This window comes from Podarcis melisellensis, assembly GCF_964234715.1.
Source record: "Podarcis melisellensis genome assembly, chromosome: 5".
In the NCBI taxonomy this organism is placed as follows: Eukaryota; Metazoa; Chordata; class Lepidosauria; order Squamata; family Lacertidae; genus Podarcis; species Podarcis melisellensis.
Genome location: NC_138537.1, coordinates 77,618,124 through 77,638,036, shown reverse-complemented (window position 1 = coordinate 77,638,036; position 19,913 = coordinate 77,618,124). Strand labels below are relative to the sequence as shown.

Here is a 19,913-nt window from a genome sequence, read left to right as displayed (position 1 = left end):
ACAGGTGAGCATTGTTTCCCAATTGGCTTCGCAGGCCAAACTGAAAGACTTGGCACACCTCATTAGATCTGAGTATCAGAGGTTCCTCACTGCTGCTATAATTCTAGAGACAACACTTGATGCACCCAACCACAGGAGAGGTGTGCTAGCCCAAACAAGGGAAGGTCAGAAAATCCAGATTCTCTCTGGCAGGGCAATACAAAAGTCAACAAAGTTGGAATTCAGAACCATGGATAGTGCTCCAGTAAAGGTAAAGGTAAAGGGACCCCTGACAGTTAAGTCCAGTCACGAACGACTCTGGGGTGGCGGCGCTCATCTCTCTTTACAGGTTAAGGGAGCTGGCGTTTGTCCGCAGACAGTTTTTCCGGGTCATGTGGCCAGCCTGACTAAGCCGCTTCTGGTGAAACCAGAGCAGCACACGGAAATGCTGTTTACCTTCCCACCAGAGTGGTACCTATTTATCTACTTGAACTTTTGGGGGTGCTTTCAAACTGCTAGGTTGGCAGGAGCTGGGACCAAGCAACGGGAGCTCACCCTGTTGCGACAATTCAAACTGCCGACCTTTTGATCGGCAAGCCCAAGGCTCAGTGGTCTAGACCACAGCGCTGCTCATGTCCCATAGTGCTCCTGTACATGAGGTCAAACATCCCACTGTGTCAGCAAAGTCCTGTATCCATGGCCTGAATTTTAGAGCAGAGTAAGATAACCATTGTCTGCAGTCCCATCCCGGGTGTTGCCTTTTAGTCAGTTAAAGAACCAGTGCCTACTCTCGCAGCCTTTGGCTCTTTCAGTGTGATGGAGTTTCTAGTTTTGCAGAGCCCTTTGGGTCCTGCAAGCAGTCTGTGGATCAGCTATCGGAGTCTGTAGGCAGAGGTATCTCATCAGGGGAGGAGAGACTGGCCCTAGTGCTTGTGAAACCACACAGAATGGACCAAGGAGTGGATCCTCCTCCACACTTGTCACTGTAGTTGTTGGAGAACTCAGCATTCAATTTTAATATCCAAAATCCACAATGCATTTTCAGGGTAAGCACAAGGCAATCTGATGATTCTTTAAAATACTATTAAATGTATTGAAACTATTTAAAACAGGACTTACTGCATCCTTTTTATAAATAAAATAATCCTATTTATATAAATATGACCATTATCATATTTAACTACAAATATGATAATGATCATATTTATATACAAATAATTATTTTATTTATAAAAAGGATGCAGTAATGAAAGTCCTTTTTGCAAGTATTGGTGTTTTAAATATGTGCCTTTGCAGATTCATGGGCCTGATTTGATTTATAGGTGATTGCTTTAGTCATTTTATAATTTACTATTTAATACACCAGACCATTGTTTTTTAGAACAGGCAATAGACTTCTAAATGTCAGTGATTTATAAGCCTAGCATTGATTGTATGCATTGTGCAATTGCTTTATAAGTTATTTTATGCTACAAATACTGTACAAGAGACAGATTAGTCATCTGGGGTTTTTCACTTGATTTTTCTCAGCAGACAGATATAGCATGATAACAGTAAATACATGATGATAAACTCTTGCTCGTGCAATTTTTTTTTTTAGATCAGTCTAGAAAATGCCGGTGCCTGTGTAAAAGTCACCTCCAAATTGATTCTACCTAAAGCAAAATTCAGGGCAAATTCAAAGTCCCGCTCAAGCAAAATGTCAATTTGAGTTTTGAGGGAAGGTTAAAGAATTTCAATAAGATTTGACGGTGTTTATCATGGAAGGCATGATATTCCTTAAGGCATGAGAAGGGAACTTCTTTTCTGTGAAAGGTCATTGACCTGCAGGAAAAGTCAATTGGGAAATTATGAAGAATATCAATTATCACTAAAGCTAACTTACAACAAGATTTATAAATGTTTCAGGCTCCCAGCAGAAGTAGAGCCATTTTGCAAATTACAGAGTAACAAATCTACACTTGCCATCTAGCATGTGCGCTGCTGGAAGCCCCAGCCAATTTTGGTTTTCAGGTGAATGTACATGTGAGATACATACATTTACCACATTCACAAGTGACATATTTAGGTGCACACTTAAAACATCATTTAGAGCTATTCAAACAGAAGAGTCTAACCACAAGTCATATTGGGTGAGATCTATACAAGACCCATTGACTTCATTTGAACATTAACATGGTCATCCCATTGATGTCATTGGTTCTCTCTAAGCATAACTATGCTTGGATCCAACCAATTATATTTACTCCTTGAATTTGTGAGACATTCCCCAAGGCTTGGGTCTCACAACTGTAGAGTTTCCGTGCACAGTTTCACTAGACATATCCATCCCTCTCCTCCTTTAAAATTCCACTGATGTTTTGTCCATTCAAGAACTTCTGTATACACCTTCGAAATTCATCTTAGCTGAAAATTGCTGGAGTAGTCTAGTGTATCCTGACTCATATCCATGTTCACAGATTCTCTGGAAAAGATGCCGGACACCCCATGCCAGCAAATTCTGAAAAGCAATCCAAACAGGAGCTTAAACTTAAAAACATAAGAGTGCATGGCTGCAGGCTTTTCACATACTTGAAACAATTGTGGACTTACTCTGACATAAATATTGTTAGTACTGAGGTATAAATTCTCGATTCCAGTGTTGTGGCTTAATTTCTTCTGCTATGATTTCTTTATTTTCTTCTTTTCCCACTGGTTCTTAAGAAGCATTGTGGTGAACCTACCAGGAACTCTTGAAATCAATTGAACTTAAGCATTTCGCCACATGCATTCAATCCTATTCTTTCCAGTGAGTATTAAGAAAGCTTAGCTTCCTCCGGATAGCACCCAGTGAAGCTTAATAGAGAGGATGTTTGACACATTCAAGTCCCATTAAAATCAGTGGGATTTAATCACATAGTTAAACAGTTGAGTCTCGTTTATTTCAATTAGGGAGGTGCAAAATAAGTCCCTTAATTTCCACTGCCTTTTCCGCTTGAATAAATACCAAACATCTCAGATATCTTTGCTTTTCTGAGCATTCTCTGCGTTGGTCGAGTACTTGGTTCCCCACCCCACCCCAAAATGTTGCACAAACTGGTCACATTATAGCACAAATTGTGCTTAAGTGTTGAAATGGGCACATCTGTTTCCTTTCTCTTTTTCTACCTTGTCTCAAAGTACAAGCACAAGTGCAGTAAGTTGGATTTGCAGACCCATAAACATGGATTTGCCCTGCAAAATGCCACCTAAGATTATTAGATAAATAGATAGATTTGCTTGTTTCTCTCGCATCCACATTTCCCATATACCTATTAATCTTGCTTTAAAGCCAAAATTGAAGCTTAAATGTGAATCCGAACTCTCATTGGAATTCTCAGCCCATGTTCCAGGGAGAAATACATTTCCAAGTTCTGCTCATTTCTTGTTCAGTGGGTTTGGCTCTGCTTTGCTAGTCCTGGATTTTAGCATCACTGGAAGAATGTCTGGAACAATTTTTTTCCCTGGAGCATGTGCAGCTTGTCACAGTTTTCAGTTCCTCCTATTCTTTTGCAACCTAGCCCACAGTACCAACATGTGCATGTACATTGGCAGAACACTGCAAAAACACGATATTAGTGTGAATCACTAACTTAGACTCCTGAAAAATGTTACACAAATGGGGGGTTTTTTTGGGGGGGTGTGGATTTTTCTACCCAGGGCTAAATTTAAATGTATCCTGGGATCGTAAAATGTCCCAAACAGCTATGGGTGCCATATCAGAAGTCTGATTCCCCCAAAAAGTCACACAATTGGTGTCTGGTCCCCCCCCCTTTTAAAACCCCAATACATTAACATTGGCTAGGACAAACCAAAAGCAAAACACCCCAGTGGCATTAATCAATAGATTTATTGGACTTCTTTTTTGTCTCAGACTTTTCTTGGTTTTCAAAAATAAAACTGCTGGAACTCTTAAATCTGTATCCCTGGATTAATTTTTCAGGGTTTTTGTTGTTGTTATAGGGGAAAAGGTTGGAAAAAACAACAAAAAGCACCGAATATAAAATTCAGGGAGTTTTCTTATGAACCTTTTAAAACTACAACCCCCCTCCAAAAAAAAACTGTCAATTTTTGTATACAGAAAGAAAACTATAGATGTCAAGTGGCTCCAATTTGAGGACACTTTATCTCTGTGCAGCTGAAAATGTCCCAGAAGGCCTATATTGTAGGTCTATATGTTGTGTAAATTCTGGTACTAGAATTTACAAGAATCCACTAGAATCTTTTTTTAAAAAAATAATATTTATTAAAGTTTTCAAGAATACAGAAAGAAAAGATTAGGATACATTCAAGGCCTTATTTTCAAACGTCCGCTTTCCAGGGCTCCCTCCTTCCCCCACCCCTACCGTATTCCCCTATCATATTATTGGTTCCACAAGCTCTCGATTTTAATTAAAACTTAATTTGTTATATACCATTCTTCAAATTTAAATTTAAATTTATACAATCCTCATCAATACCCTTAATAAAAAACAAAAATTCTCTCCCTAGGACCCACCGCCTTTCCATTCCACAATTTCCCCTTTTTTTTTTTAATGATAAAGACACCCCACACAATAGAAATATACGAAATAAGAAATAAGAAATATAATAGATGAAAGAAAACCAATTCAAAAAATAGTTAACAAGCCTTTGGATTCTAGTTCCCCCCCCCCCTGTCCCCGGTCTAATTTCCCCCTGACCACCAATCCATGTTGTCTGCCTGGAATTCTTAAAGTCCATAAATCACATTTTTTTTTATTTTTTTCCCCCCCATCTCCTTGCTGGCTTTCCCTTTTTATAATTATTTTTACACCATACATAACCTGAATACAAATTTATAATTATTTTTTAAAATTATTTTTAAACCATTAAACTTCGAATCTTTAATAAAACTCCCCCCATTGTTCTTTCCAAATTGTAGTCCAGTTTCCTCTTGTTCCGCTGCTAAAACGTTCTAGTTCAGAAATTTAATAAGTCTGCAGGATTATTGTTATTCAGGAACAAAAACTTGCGTTCAGTCCCTTTCTTTCTTCAATAGAAAATTCTATTGTCTCCTTTAGTTAAACATCCTGTAGACACAATATTGTTTCCGTTTTGCAGTTTTCCCAGACGATAACCAGTCCTGTAAAATTCCAATGGTATTTTTCCACTTACGACCTTCTTTGTAGTGTCCCGAAACTCCTCTAGGGGGATTGTTGTAACTTTGTTTTCTCTAGTCCAAAAGTCCGATTGTTGTCCATATTTTCGCCATTTTGTATCCAATCTTTAACGAATTGTAACAAATTATAACAAAATTAACCAGCAAGGTCCTCATAATAAAGTCCTCTTTGAATTTCCAACTTTGACAGTTACTTTGACAGCTGTCAAAAATCTCCTTCGCTTTTCGCCAGGCTCTCTCCTCAATACTCTTTCCTCAATCACCCCGGTTCCCGGGGGGGGGGGGGGTTTACATTTCCTTCTCCCTCAATTCTTCCTCCAGCACAATTCTTATGATTTCCCATCGTGGAATTCTTAATTTTTGTCAGCAATACAATTCTTTTTGGACCTTGGTCTCCCAGTCCTTGTTTTGAAAAATTTACAATAGGGAGGGGGACTGACTTCCTTTTTAGATCCCCCCCCCGCTCGTATCAAATCCAAAAAAAAAAATTTTTTTCTCCTTTTAAACCCGGTTTCCAAATTACTCACGGGTTATTATTGAAAGTCCGAATTCTCAATGGAAGAAGTCAGCGCTCTCCGCCGGATGGCATGCGGCTTCGCTCGGCAGGGATAGCGGTGGACTCAAAGCACCACGCTTCTCCCCGGCACCCGATCCGTAGCCTTTAAAAAGGCTCCTTCACGAGTCGGGAGGGGCTAGCGGTGCCAGCCGAGTCTCCATGTCCACGGCCTCCGTGGCCGTGGTTTTTAAGGGTCCCCGCATCGCCGGTGCGGTAGGACCCAGCCCCTGCCGAGCAGGCTCCCTCCGGAGCTCGGAGGGAGTCCGCCATTCGGCGATGGCGCCAACCCGGAAGTAGAATCCACTAGAATCTGTGCTCTAATTTACCCCCCGATTTACTTCTGTATTAGAAGTACGTATGATCAGGATTCTTCTTGTGCAGTGTTTCATTGATGTACATGTGGCAAAACACCTTACGAAAAGGAATCTTGATGCAACTGAATATGATCGTTGATAATGTACAGGGAGTTGGGAAAAGCAAAAATGAACCGAATGAGCTGAAAGTTGGGCCTATGCAGCAATTTGTGCTATATATGCCATGATCTGTACAGTATCTGGAAGTTAAAAGTAGTATATGAGAGGTCTCCTCATGTATTGATTTCACAGTGGGGAAAAGAGCAGTTAAATCTGGCAAGTTAACTACCAAGAGGAATTGGTTGATGGACACCCTAAAAATATAAACCATCAGCATAATTTTCCTTTGGATTGTGTCTGCAACCACAGAGGTTGGCGTTCTTAAGTTTTACCGCTGTCTGTGGGGCTCAACTGTCCATTCTTTACAGTTATGTTTCTACTAGGAAGGCTCTTTGACTTCTTGAGATCCCTTGTTCCGTCTGTAATTAATTTGTTTCCAGAAATTCTCCTCTGCAAATTTTCATGTCCTCCTGATTAATCAAAGATTTGTTAAATATTCACCAAGCATTTTATACCTATACACCCTATAGTTGATGTCCATATTTGAGAGCTGGTATTTTGCACCGTGTAATAGTTGGCATGTGATGAGCACATTAGCATATTTGATAGCTGACCTACAATAATATTCTTTACTTATTATTTACATGCAATATAATATTTATTTTGCATTTGACTGCATTTTTAAAGTATGCTGTTGTATTTAAATGGTAATGGTATTTGACCGTTGATGTTATTTCATATTTTATTCCTATCAAAATGATCAATATTCCCCAAAGCCTAATTTTTAATTCCATGGTAAAACCTAATATTGAACCTAGGAATTGGAAACCTTCACATTCAGAAACTTTGAATGCATCTTAACATTTATTCCCTTTCCCCTCTAGTACAAAGTAAATATTCTTCTGTTGAGAATATAGATATGTAACAGATTCAGAACTCCAAATGCATCACAGCTTGTGAGCTTTTGCTCAATGTCCCATGCAAGTGCAAAGACGGAGCAAATAAGATGTGGGCATATGAACTGGTCCTAGCGGAAGCACATAATGTGTGCTTTATTCTCCCTCTTTTCTTTTTCTTGGAAACTGTGGCAAAGAAGAGGTGGCAAAGCATTTGCTTGCCTCTCTCCCAGAGATAAAAGCGCTTCAGCATAGGTCTCTGTCTTCCCCATGAAAAGCACCCTGGGATCCATTGCATTGGTTGTGATTCTGTTTTGCACAGCTGTAATCGGCTTACCTGCCAACAGAAGCTAGATGCTGACAGTTCTAATGCCTTCCTAGGGATCTTCCCAGCCAGATTAAGACTTCTGCTTCTTGCGAAGCATCCTAGTTAAGTATGTTGCAGCATCTGCAGGTGCACAGATCTTGCACAAGCCCCCGCCTCACGTTTTCAGACAGATGTTACACGCAATAAATTACCTTTTGATTTCTATCTCACATTCTGATTGCCTAAATAGTGTTCCCTCCTGTTGAAGCTCTCCAGGCTGGAGGAAACAAAATCTGCTTCTGAAAGTGCTTGTCCATAATGCGATGGATAATCAGCTTTGTTTAGTAACATACGGGGAAAGAAGTGTTTGTTCTTGGAGTTGTTGTAAACGCAGTGGTGTGTGTTTTGTGCTTCATAAACATGTTTGCCTCCACGGGGAGACAAGCATGTGCAATGGGAGGAAAATGTGAGCATGGCTTTGTTTTTTAACCAGTTTCTCCATCTAGACATGGTGTCCACATTGAACCAATACTTTGAGCATCTAACTGATGACAACCTAGGTTGTCAACAGTCTTGGTAAATTGTTTGGTTCTCACAAATGAAGAAGGCAGCGGAAAGTAGATGTTGACCAAATCCATGGAGTGATGAATGCTTCATAGTTTAACTGGGGGTAGTACCCTCTACCTTGAAGGACAGTGATATGTTTCCTCCTTAAGAGGACCTCACTTGACCCTGAAAGCCCTAACTAGTATAGAATTAGTATGTGGACAGAATGTGGTGACAGGAAGTTGGCCTTGTTTTCTCACCCATTTCTGGAGCATCAGTGGTGTCCTGATCCAAAACACATGGATTCATAATTGTTCTTCCCACTTGTCACATGGCAGACATGTCCTTTTGATCTGGGCTTCAAACAAATACCTTTATTGGCATGTTTCAAGTAACTGGAATAATTAAAAAGACAAGGGTGAAGCTGTCAAGGGTTATAAGGTCCCACTATGGCCATGTGCATTTGGATATTCTGCAATGCCCTGTCTATTTTCCGAAAGGATAGTTCACCGGGAACCCTTTTGGGTAAAACTGTGGCTAAAAAGGAAGCTACTAAAGCAATAATATCTTTGTCCCGATCTGCCAGGAGAAACCTTATTTTGCTTCTTCTCGGAGTTGTGGGTCGAAGGTCCAACATTTTGCTCAGCATCAGTTGGTGAGGTCTGCTGTGTAAAGGGCAATCTAAGAGAATGTGGTCCTTTGAATCAGGTACTTCTTGATTGCAGACACACAAACGGGCTTGAAATGGAATGTGTGAGAATCTGCCTTTGGTCACTGCAGAGAGGAAAGCATTTAGTCTTGCAAACATAAAGGCTCTTCGAAGGGAAGGGAGTAGTACATCCTTTAGATATTTGGCGCAGGTTCTGTAGGATGTTATGATACCTAAGCCCTTTGGAGAACAAGATCTCGTAGTATGATGTAACAAGCTATTCCTAAATGACCTAGAAGAGAACTTAATGGACCCAGATGGACACATTCGAAAAATAGGAATGAGAAGGACCCCTTTGTTGTTGTATGCTGATGACGCAGCCATCATCTCGCGTTCCAGGCCAGGCTTGAATTATCTGTTGAGGAAATTTTCTGATTACTGTTCTGGAAATGGTTTATCCATTAATTATGAAAAATCTAAAATCTTAGTCTTCGAAAGAAGATTCTCCCAGTCTAAATGGGTGCTGGATGGCCATAACCTCGAACATACTGAAAATACTTCAGTTACCTAGGGCTCACATTCCATCATACAAGATCTTGGAAGCACCATTGGCAAACCTCCCTTCAAAAGGCGGAGATTACAAAGCTAGCCATACATAAATTCTTCTTCACAAAGGGCGGCAAATATGTTCCAGCAGCCTTAAGGGTTTTCAACGCAAAGCCCGTTTCCCAACTCCTGTATGCAGCAAATGTCTGGCATAATGGGGACCTGCCAAAGCTAGATGGCTTTCAGGCAAAATTTATACGATCTCTGCTGCAGGTACCTAACTGCATCCCCAACTCCGTACTTCTGTTGGAAGCTGGTGAATGCCCAATTTCAGCTAGAGCATGGTGGGCTGCCCTAAGACATTGGCTCAGGATTTCAGTGTTTAATCTAGGGAAGGGTCTGTACCAACATTTGACCAATGAGGAATTTGTCAGCAAATGGCAGAAAACCATGGCTAAAAAAGCCACCTCTATTGGTCTGTCTCCCCCCCCCCCCAACTGTATTACCTGGGCTATGAAGGTGCCCAAAAGGCTTTAAAGCAAAGATTATGGGACAATGCACACAGTGACTTGCGATCTCGGTCACACGCAGTCTGTAGTCCACTGGCAGCAGGAGTTCAATATGGGTATGTCTTTGAGTTAACACCTTACATCAAAAACCTGACAGTACCTAACTATCGAAGCCTTTTCACCAAGGCCAGACTGAATGTCTTCCCCTCTGCAGTGCTGGATGGTAGGTTGAGAGGAGTTCCCTACCAGGACAGACTTTGCTCGTGTGCTCAAGACATCGAGTCCATAAATCATATTTTGTTACATTGTGCGAAGTATGAGCAGGCCAGGGCTGAACTGATACTACCCTTGCTGGTGCCTTTCCCAGGAAAGTCAGAGGCTCACTATGTCAGGTTCCTACTGGAAGACCGGACAAAAGCTAGAACTTTGGCAGTGGCAAAGTTTTTATCGGTGGTTGAAAGAACAAATGAGCCCTATATTCCAAACAAAGTGCTTGATTAACCTGGAGGTAGGCTGTATGAACTCTGTATTGATTTGTAATGTTTTGTTGGTCTCTGGACCGTAATAAAGATTGTTCGTTTGTTTATAACAAGCGCTGTCTTTCGTGGTCGTAGAGCCGCTGCTTGATTAATTGGAATATGTGGTTTTTGTCACATACCTTGAGGAAGAGCTGGGTATATTTGACCATTTGGAGTACGCCTGCTCCAAATTCCAGCTTTGTTCAATGGAAAAGTGATGGTGTAGCTCAGAGTCTGGAACAAGAGCTAATTGATGGTAACAATTGTGTAAATGCAGTTGAAAGGGACTGCTCCTTACACTGTTTTGCCACTTTGGCGGTGATTCCGGGGTGTGGCTTTTGAACGCTTTCCCGCTGTAGGCGTTAGCAGGAGGAAGTACCTCATACCATTATGGACATCTCTCTGCTGTAGCTCCTTGAATCAAAGGCATTACTGTGGGGATCCATTGCCATGTCTGAATTACCCACAGTTTTATTTGAACTCTTGAGCCCCCAGAAGCGGGGCTAGCCACAGTGGGTGAATCAGACAAGCATACCATACATTCTCACAAGAACAAACGCAAAAACCCTTTCAACATTTGTAGCATCAATCTCTTTATTCTATTTCTCCAGGTGTAGGAGCAGAAAACTAAGGGTAGAATGTAAAGCTAGAATTGTGACTCACTAATTCTGTAGAATTTTGAACTGGCATTTATTTAAAAAAACAGGATTAAAATGCTGCACTCCATGAATTAGTAATATTGCATTTCATCTTCCATGGGTTTACATGGTGAAAGCGCTATTGTGTCCTTGTTTCCAGAAGTCTCTCTTCATGCTGCAGCCCAGGTCAACGAACCGGGATGCTCCACAGGAATGCCTTTCGGAGGACTCCTCCCTTACCGCGGGGCAGGTTCAATGGGATCACAGGACCAGCATACCAACAACTAGAAGAGTCAAGGATCACAGATCAGGAGACAATACCTTGTCAAAGGTAGGCAAGAAAAACAACAGTAGCCAGCCAATGTTTCCATCAACTTTAAACTAAAGCAAAACGTGAAAATGTAGACAAAGATGAAAAAAATGTGTCTAAAAAAAATCAGTGAACACCAAAGCTTATTGGGTGGCTTTCAGCAATGCTGGCACCCGAGGAAAACCACAAAATGGCACCCCCTCCTGCCAGACCTGTGATAGTGAGTGATTAACTGACCCTGGAGGCATCCATTCAGGAATTTGAACATGCTTTGCTAGCAACGTGCTTTGTATGTTGACCTTTTTCAGGGTGTAAAGTATTTCTTGAGGTGAGGCCTGTATCAGGCCTGCACATGGCATATTTATGTCAGTCATTTATACTCATGCCCAGTGCTAGACATGCCAGAATGCACCTCCCACAGAAGACCACCCCAGAGCCCAAAGAGGATGTCTTTGGGCTGGGGTTGGAATTTCCTCATGAGCCAAAGGCAGGCTCCATTTTGGGGGCTGCCTCAGGCACTTTCACACAGGAGAAAGAGGCAACACAGGCGGAGACTTCCTTAAACCACTCCGCTGAGGGGCATGCGGCTGCCCATATCTCAGCAGAGCAGTTTAACAAAGCCACTAGAGCTGGGCAATGCTGTGTTTTCAACATTGCGGTGTGACAATCAACTGCCATGTTGAAAGATGCTGCATTGGCACGGGGTGAAACTGCCTCCGCTCTCACTGTGGGAGCTGAGGCACTTTCACCCCAGTGGGCTGGGGCTAATGCAGCTGGCCCCAGCCTGCTGCTTGGGGCAGGGGCAAGCTACCTCATCCCCAACTCCCTGAAGATGGGGTGACAGTACCTAAGCGCAGGGAGCCTGTCAGGCTCTGTGTGAGACCCAGCCCACTGGGCTGGGGCTGCGGTGAGCAGCCTGGATGCCATCCAGTGGGAGGACCAGGCTGTGTCTTTCTGCGAGAAAAATGCAGCCCCCCTCCTGCATGCAGGCAGCCAGGCAGTAGCCAAGCAATGCTGCATCTGCCCGGGGCCCGCGCTGTGCCCCCGCTCCTACTCGTGAGCAATCAGGAACGCAATCACAGCTGGGGAGGGGGAGAACTTTAACAGAGGCACCGCCCCACCCCACCTCTGGCAGTTCAGGGCTCCGTAAAACTGCTTGGCTGAGGCAAGGGTAGCAGCACGTTCCTCAGCCAAGCAGTTTAAAGTAGTGGAGGGAGGAACAAGCTATACTGGCACCTCAGCAGGCAGCTTGTTTCTCCCTCTGCATTGTAGGAGGACAGAGTGTGATGCTGGTTTCACTCCGTGCAGTATATCACTGGTAAAACTGCCTCTAGCTTGTTTCTCCCTCAGCACACTGGGCACTGGAGGCAGATTAGGAGCGGTGGTGGTTTCACCAGTGACATACCATTGAGTGAAACGGCCACCGGACTCTGCCCTCCTGTTGCAGATGGAGAAACAAGCTGTGTCGGCGAGCTGCAATGCAGCTTGTTCCTCCCTCCACTTCAGCAAGCCACATGTTCCTCCGGCTCATACATGCTGGAGGGACATGGGGCTTGATCAGCCGGGGGGCAAGAAGGCTCAAAGCAGCACAGCCATCACCCCATCTGCACCTTCCCATCTCAAGGCAGCGGCAGATGCTGCCTCACTCCCACCGCTGCCTTGGGACAGGTGGGGTTGTGAACAGGTTGTCTCTCCCTCCCTGTGATGGAGAGGAATCCTGCCCCCCCCCCCCGTCTATGCCATGGCAGCGGATGAGGCAGGCATACAAACTGAGTGGGATGCCTGCCTCATCCGCCACTGCTTTGACATGAGCTCCTTTCCAACATTGTGATATACTGCCATATTGCAGTGTTTTGTAAAGGTAAAGGGACCCCTGACCATTAGGTCCAGTCGTGGCCGACTCTAGGATTGCGGCGCTCATCTCACTTTATTGGCCGAAGGAGCCGGCGTACAGCTTCTGGGTCATGTGGCCAGCATAACTAAACCACTTCTGGCAAACCAGAGCAGCGCACGGAAACGCCGTTTACCTTCCCGCCGGTGGGCAGGAGCAGGGACCGAGCAACGGGAGCTCACCCCGTTGTGGGGATTCAAACCACCGACCTTCTGATCGGCAAGCCCTAGGCTCTGTGGTTTAAGCCACAGCACCACCGGTATATTACGATGTTGGAAAACAGATATCGCCCAGCCCTACTCCTCATGAGGCATCTCCTCCCACTTCTGGGGCCCAGCTTAGAGGGGCTGCACGCAGTTCCAGTGAGTTTCTGCTGAAAAAAAAAGCCCTGCTCACGCCGTGACCTACAGGGATAAACCATCCCCTGAGTTGATTGATACACATCAGTTCACAACTGGTCCCCCCACTCCAAAGTCCAGCTCCAAACAATATGATCCCACTGGCACAAAATCCACTAGAGCTATGAAGATTGCAGAAGGGAAAGAGTGATTTATGGTTGGCAAAACATTTAGCTGTTAATTATGCTCAAACAAAGCTATTATTTTTTGTCATAAACCATGTTACAACTGGATGCTAAATGCCACTCAGTTGATCAGACAGACTAATTCAAATAGCTGGGTGTTAATTTTTTCACCAACAAAAATGGGAAAGAACGAGTGGACTGCCAGGAATAAAGTAGTGAAACACCAAAGGATAAATTGAATTAAGCCAATATATTTAACATAACAGTCCTGTGTTGGGGTAGAAAAAAACCTGACTATGCAGGAATCTCCATTTAAACATGACATTTGGGGAAACTTACATTGTCATGATAGGAGCAGTTTCATTGCATTGGCCCACAGAATGACTAACTTTCACCAGCTTCTAAAACTTACCAAAGATCTTCCCTGGCAGAGAGTTCCATGGGGAGGTTGTCCTAATAGAAAATGTCTGATCTTCATTTGACCACTTGCCAGATTTCATACGACTTGAGTATATGGAACAGGAAGGAAGTTTCCCTTCAGGCACCCTGGTCCCTGAAAATTAATTTTTCACAGAATTAAATCTGAAGCACATTTGGAGGCAGAGAAGCTGAGAAAAGGTGAAGGAATTTCAGTAAGTCTAGTGCAATTGCTCAGGGACTTGTGCAATTTCTCATGCATCTCCCAATACATTTTTGTGAAATGAATTTATCTATCCTGCTGTATCAGTGTGCCTTTCGGAAAAGCTAACACGTCTCATACCTTTCCTCTCCTCTAGGTTATCTACTGGTTTAAAAACACCACAGAATACTTCAATAAATATGCAACTGCCTTCAAGAGAGACAAGCTCTTATTTTACTAGCGTGGCTCCAAAGGATATGGTTGGCTATCCATCTCCACGGGCCAGTTCCGTCCCCATCATTCCTTCGGTGGGCTTAGACGAAGCCTGCATGCAGACACAAAACGTTTCAGACATAACAGGCATCAAATGGTGCAAAAACTCCTATTCCACTGAACTTGTTAATGTGAGTGCCCCAGCCAGCAGTTGTCTTATTGCAGAACAACAAGAAGTCAAAATATTGTTAGAAACTGTCCAGGAGCAGATCCGAATCCTGACTGACACAAGGAGGTCGGAGGACTTTGCGCTGTCAAATGCCGACGCCAAGAACAGTACAAGTGAAAACACAGCATTTCTGCCCATGAGTCCTGTGGTGAAATCGGAACAAGAGGCACAGTTTGTCTTAAAAAGCGAAATGAAAAGAGACTCAGCATCAGTCAAGTGACTTTGAGCGGGGGTGGGGGTAGGGGTGGGGGTGGGAGGGATGTACGGATCTGTGCATTTGAAGCTTTGCTAAACAGGAAAGAGAGGAAATTAAATACAAATTATTTATATGCATTAATTTAAGAGCATCTACTTAGAAGAAACCAAATAGTCTATCGCCCTCATAACAGTGTTTTTTAACAAAATATTTTTTTAAGGGAAAGAGCGGTACCAGGAGGGAAAACATTTAATCAGAAATTTTGATTTTCTTTTTTTCTTCCTTTCTTCCAGTTTTCTCCCACCCCTTATTCTGTTGTTTCCTCCGGGCTTACAAAACGCAGTTTCACAATTTTACAGATGTCCTGTTTGAAGGTTTAGTCTGGCACAACACCTTAGATGTATGAATTTAAGAAGAGTGCTACATGAGAACTGTTGTTGGGCATTTTACCAGCACATCTTCCACTTAAATGAATGGGAGCAAGAGCACAGTTACTGTTCTTATTTCGCTGTTTCAATGGGGCTCGCTTGGGTGACACTGGCATTGTGCCCAGTGCTCCCCCATGCCTCCTAACCACAATCCCTTTTGAGTAGTCTGGCTCCCACAGCCTCCACAATTCAGACCACTGTTTAACACAAGAGTTTTGTCACTGATCCAGATTTGTAAAACAAATCCGAATGAGCCGTACCAAAATATCACTGAAAATGAAATCCAACGTCAGTTTGGCCATTCGTTCCACAAGCAAAACAAACAAGGAATTCTGAATGAAGTCATAGCAGTTTGCCAGGAATGCAGGAGGTTGTAGTAAGAGAGAAGGGGATTTGGAAATTTAGGTCCTCCTCCAGTGATGCATTGCAGGAATCCAAAATGGTTTTGGTAAGTCTAGTAACATTTCTCAGGAGAGTTTAAGCATATCCCTAATGCAAATATGTAACTCTCCTGCAAAAACTAGAATGTGTGACGTCAAGACTTAAATTCTAGCACTTCAGCAAGTGTGGATGCTTTATGGTATTTTATTTTTTATTTTTTAATACCAGGAGGTTTGATCCAAATGAGCACTACTCTGGTAGGTAAATCTAAGGATGTTTTCTTCTCACGTCAGCACTCGCTATCAACGACTTTTATTTGGAAACAATTTCCTCCCCCTCTTAATTTCAAACCAGAAAAAAATTCTACTTGAGAGGAAGGTTAGTCGTGGCAGATACGCAGCCTGTGTGTATATTACCTATTTCATTTTATTTTCAAACAACACAACAAAAGCCCACACCTTAAACCACATTACGTTTGCCATGGAATTTCGAGTATTGTCAGAATGTTATTCTTGGAAGTCATTTGTGAACTCCAGAGGGACTGCTCAAGTATGTGCATACGTGTGCGTTTTAATTTTATTAACTCCTTGTCCAGGGGCCTGGAGGATCTTGTGTGTTTCTGTATTCGGCATATATAAGCGCGATTGTCACTTTAATTTACTTCCATGTCTAATATTCCCATTCACTTTCAACCTGATCCATAACCAAGTGAAGCATCTTCACTGGACATGATCCAAAGTTCCTTTGGGCCCCTCGGAGAGGAAATGCTCAGTTTGTGTATGTTAATTTCCCATTGTCCGTGTGTAGAGCAGCATTGGATGATTAAAAACAGAAAATTCAGCTCTCTGGCACTTCCTGCTTTTCCGTATCATCCTTAGCAAAAGCTGCACATCTCATTGTATGGGACGTGTGCCGGTTTTCCTTCAGGGGTTACATGGAAATGGGAAGTATAAGTCTTGCTCTCCCTGCAAATTGTAAAGGCCAGAGCTGTCCTTAGGTTTTCAACCTTAAAACCTGGATCACACAATCCTAAGTGTAGGGAGACCCCTGAATTTGAATGGACACATTAGCAGCAATCTGTCCTCAGATGCTTCTTTTGCACATCGTGCAATCCACTGAGCCAAAGTGGTTTTAGAAAAATATTCATTGATATTAATGGCGATCTGGGTGAGCACAAAATCAGGTCCTTAAAAATAAGATAAACTTGCCAGTTGGGGTTTTCCTAAGAACTTGAAATTTCTTTTGTATTGTTTTTATTTAACCACAAACCACAATATGGCATCAGAATAAAGAACTTGTGTTCAGTAACAACCTATGTATTAGTACTTTTTTATTTTTTAAACAAGAGTATCATCTGCTTAAACTGTTTGTACAAATTACTCTCTATAGTAAAGAAAAGGGAAAAAAAAAGACCAAACAGCCTTCCCTCTTTAATGATAGACATCATATTTTCTAAAATATATGCACACTATATAGATGGAATACATTAATACTCTAATCCACAGCCAGAATATTGTTATAAAAAACTGCATTACCTTGATTCCCAAGTTTTCTCAAGAGCCAGGTTTCCAAAATAGCACAGTAGATATGTTCCTGTGATAATGAGAAGAAAGCAATATTTTACTCCCCGTCAAATGAACTGGATAAAGACGCTTTAAAAATGCCACTTGTTTTACTTGCCATTCACAAATCCCCGACACCATTCAAAATTCGTAGACACACAAATCCTTTTTTTGTTTTTCCCCAATGTTGATGGAATTGTCTTGTTTACATAACTTTCTATGGCTCTAATCTTTGCTGTGTGTTTTCACTAAAGCGGTATTTCACTGCAAACTCTGACTGATCTGATCCAGAATGGTACCACAAATTATACTTTTCCACAAATGTCAGAAGTTCTCATCAGATTGGATAAAAGGGGTTGGGGTTGGGGTGCTACCCAGAATCATAGGAAAAGACAATGAACACAGAGTTGGCTGTTTTGCTGGAGTGGGGAGCAAACAAAGAACCTCCCCTTCTAACCAGTCTTAAAAATCTACTGGAAACACACTGCATGATTTCTGCTAGAGAAAAAAAACAAACAAATCTGATTTTGGCAATGCCTTTCTTAAAGCATTCTATCATTTTGCCATCCTCAAAAGGAGGAAGAGCAGAGCAGCAATGTATTGATGGTCAGTTGATGTGGTTTCTTGGTTTCTTTTTTTAATTGACATGAGAGATGAAGATCTGAAACGGTGGGAAATCTTCCATTTGTGTTAGCAATGCTCTCTGTATCCAGCAAAGGATGTGTGACTGTTATATGTTAACTGTTCTATTCAGTTTTCAGCATGTTTGAATAGAGAGACATTAATATTAACCATCTGAAAGACTAGTGTACTTATTTGTTAAGAATACAACTTCATCTCACAAATTCGATGCAGGGGAGGTGTGTCAAGATATGCTGGCACGGGTAATTCTTAATCTGAATTAACAGTTTGTACTATGAATGCTTCCCCCACCCCCCACCCCCCACTCACTTCAGTCTAGCATTTTAATTCCTTACCCAGGCTGCACAAAATAGTATAGCAGGTTGCTGTATGTACACACAAACATACACATGTACACAAATTCAGGAGGTACTAGGAAAAATTCTGCTCTGCTTTAACCATCATGTGAAACAGGTCATTTCAAAGGCACGGGAAGGCATCCTTCTATAAAGTGACAGCCAGTAATTTCATTAGTCAATATTTCACAACTCCTAGGCTTTGGTCCAAGCTAGGTGTGCCATTGATCAAGGCAGAAATTCAGTGCCTATCACCTGTACCGACAGTATTTGGAGATTTTTAATGGTTTCATGAGGAAAAATCTCATATCTTAAGATGACCATAAAATATAATATAGTCATTCTCTATGCCTTGTGACGCTGAACAGTCATTCATACCACGAGTGCCAGTTTGGCCCTGTGACCGTGGGTGCCTGGGGCCATGGGTGTCATAGAGCATGCATGACCCTGGCACCAAAATTTGTGGGTGCCTGGCCACTTCATGGGGAATTTTGTGGGTGCTCGGGCACCCAGGGCCCCAGGCAGTTGGCGCCTATGATTTGTACTCAAATGTGCTTGCGTATGTTAGGTGTGCACAAATGGTTGTTCCTGATATGCCTAGCATTTCAAGCAATCTAATCTGAAAAAATATGAAGAGTACCATTTTGAAATAGGTGGGAAAGCTTACACAGAATACATCCAATTCCTTTAAAAAAAATCTACTACATGGTGATCTTTTGTGTATGCATTTCATTTACATAAACAATCCATTCAATGAATAAAGCCACTGTGTACCATTTCCACACTCACACTCAAAATGCACAACATGATTGTTTTGTAAAGTGCCCATTAGCAGCTGCTCCACCATCTAGAAACTGCTAAGTAAATCCCCAAGATACAAAAGCAGTTTGGTTCTGAAAGAGATTCTGAAAGAGGAATTGCCCCTTGACGGCAAATTCTAGTCTTCTGGGCATTTCCCAGCTGTTGAGCTACCTAGTCCATAAAGGAAATTGGGGGAGGAAGCTGGTGGTAGGAAAATTCATTAAATAACTATAATGATGCACTGATATCTTGAGTTGCGGCCAATGGGTGCAACTCCCACCCACAACAGGAAACACACTCATGGATGCACTGTGTAGTAACATATCGGTGGAAGGTGAGACCTAAAGAAACTGCAGGGCTGCAGCTATGAGCACACTGGTGTTGCCTCTCTGAAATGGGACTGCTATGGAGAACGTGACCCCACTGAAGGATTTGTAGCATAGGTGGAGAGCAGAAGTTGTTAGACTCCAAGTCTCCTAAGCCCCAGCAGTGGTCAAAGATTAGGAGATGTTCAACAACATCTGGAGGACCGCAGGTTTTCCAGAAATGATATGTGAGCATGCACATCTCAAAGGGAATAAATAACATGTAAGTTTGGCCAGGGATAGGTCAGTCAGCAGAGCATGAGACCCTTAAGCTCCGTGTCATGGGTTCAAGCCCCACATTGGGCAAAAGATTCCTGCATTCCAGGGGGTTGGACTAGATGACCCCTGGGGTCCCTTCCAACTCTACAATTCTATGATTCTATAAAATAGACGACGGGAGTATGAATCAGAAAATGGCATTCAATTTGGAAACAAACATTAAATCTGTCCAAAAACTCTTCCACACAACCACCCATTTGCCCCCAAACCCAAAAAGAAGACACATGAGACAAATTGGAGGAACTGCAAAGCAACAATAAACCAACTATCCAAATTCAAAGATATATGTGCAAGTAGCACTAGGTCCCGCTGTCAAGTGTTCACTGAACATGTGCATGCCAAGCCTGCAGGGCACCCCTAAACCTCACCATGCACCCTGGCAGAGCTTTGAAAAGTGCCCATAACCCAACAATGCCTCAGTTTA

At 42.5% G+C, this 19,913-nt stretch overlaps 1 protein-coding gene and 1 long non-coding RNA gene across 6 annotated transcripts in view; one reads left to right on the top strand and one right to left on the bottom strand.

Annotated features, from left to right (window-relative positions):
• NRG3 (neuregulin 3) overlaps positions 1–16,905 on the top strand; it is a 618,135-nt gene extending 601,230 nt beyond the window's left edge. For both annotated transcript variants that reach the window (XM_081913619.1, XM_081913618.1), the window contains 2 exons: positions 10,876–11,046; positions 14,216–16,905. In XM_081913619.1, coding sequence (XP_081769745.1) covers positions 10,876–11,046; positions 14,216–14,720 — 676 coding nt within the window. In that variant the 3' untranslated portion in view covers positions 14,721–16,905. The remainder of the gene's footprint in view (positions 1–10,875; positions 11,047–14,215) is intronic.
• LOC309371181 overlaps positions 10,646–19,913 on the bottom strand; it is a 58,890-nt gene continuing 49,622 nt past the window's right edge. For all 4 annotated transcript variants that reach the window (XR_014168842.1, XR_014168843.1, XR_014168844.1 and 1 more), the window contains exons 2-4: positions 17,041–17,098; positions 13,852–13,992; positions 10,646–10,999 (exon numbers count right to left, since the gene is read on the bottom strand). This is a non-coding gene — a long non-coding RNA (uncharacterized lncRNA). The remainder of the gene's footprint in view (positions 11,000–13,851; positions 13,993–17,040; positions 17,099–19,913) is intronic.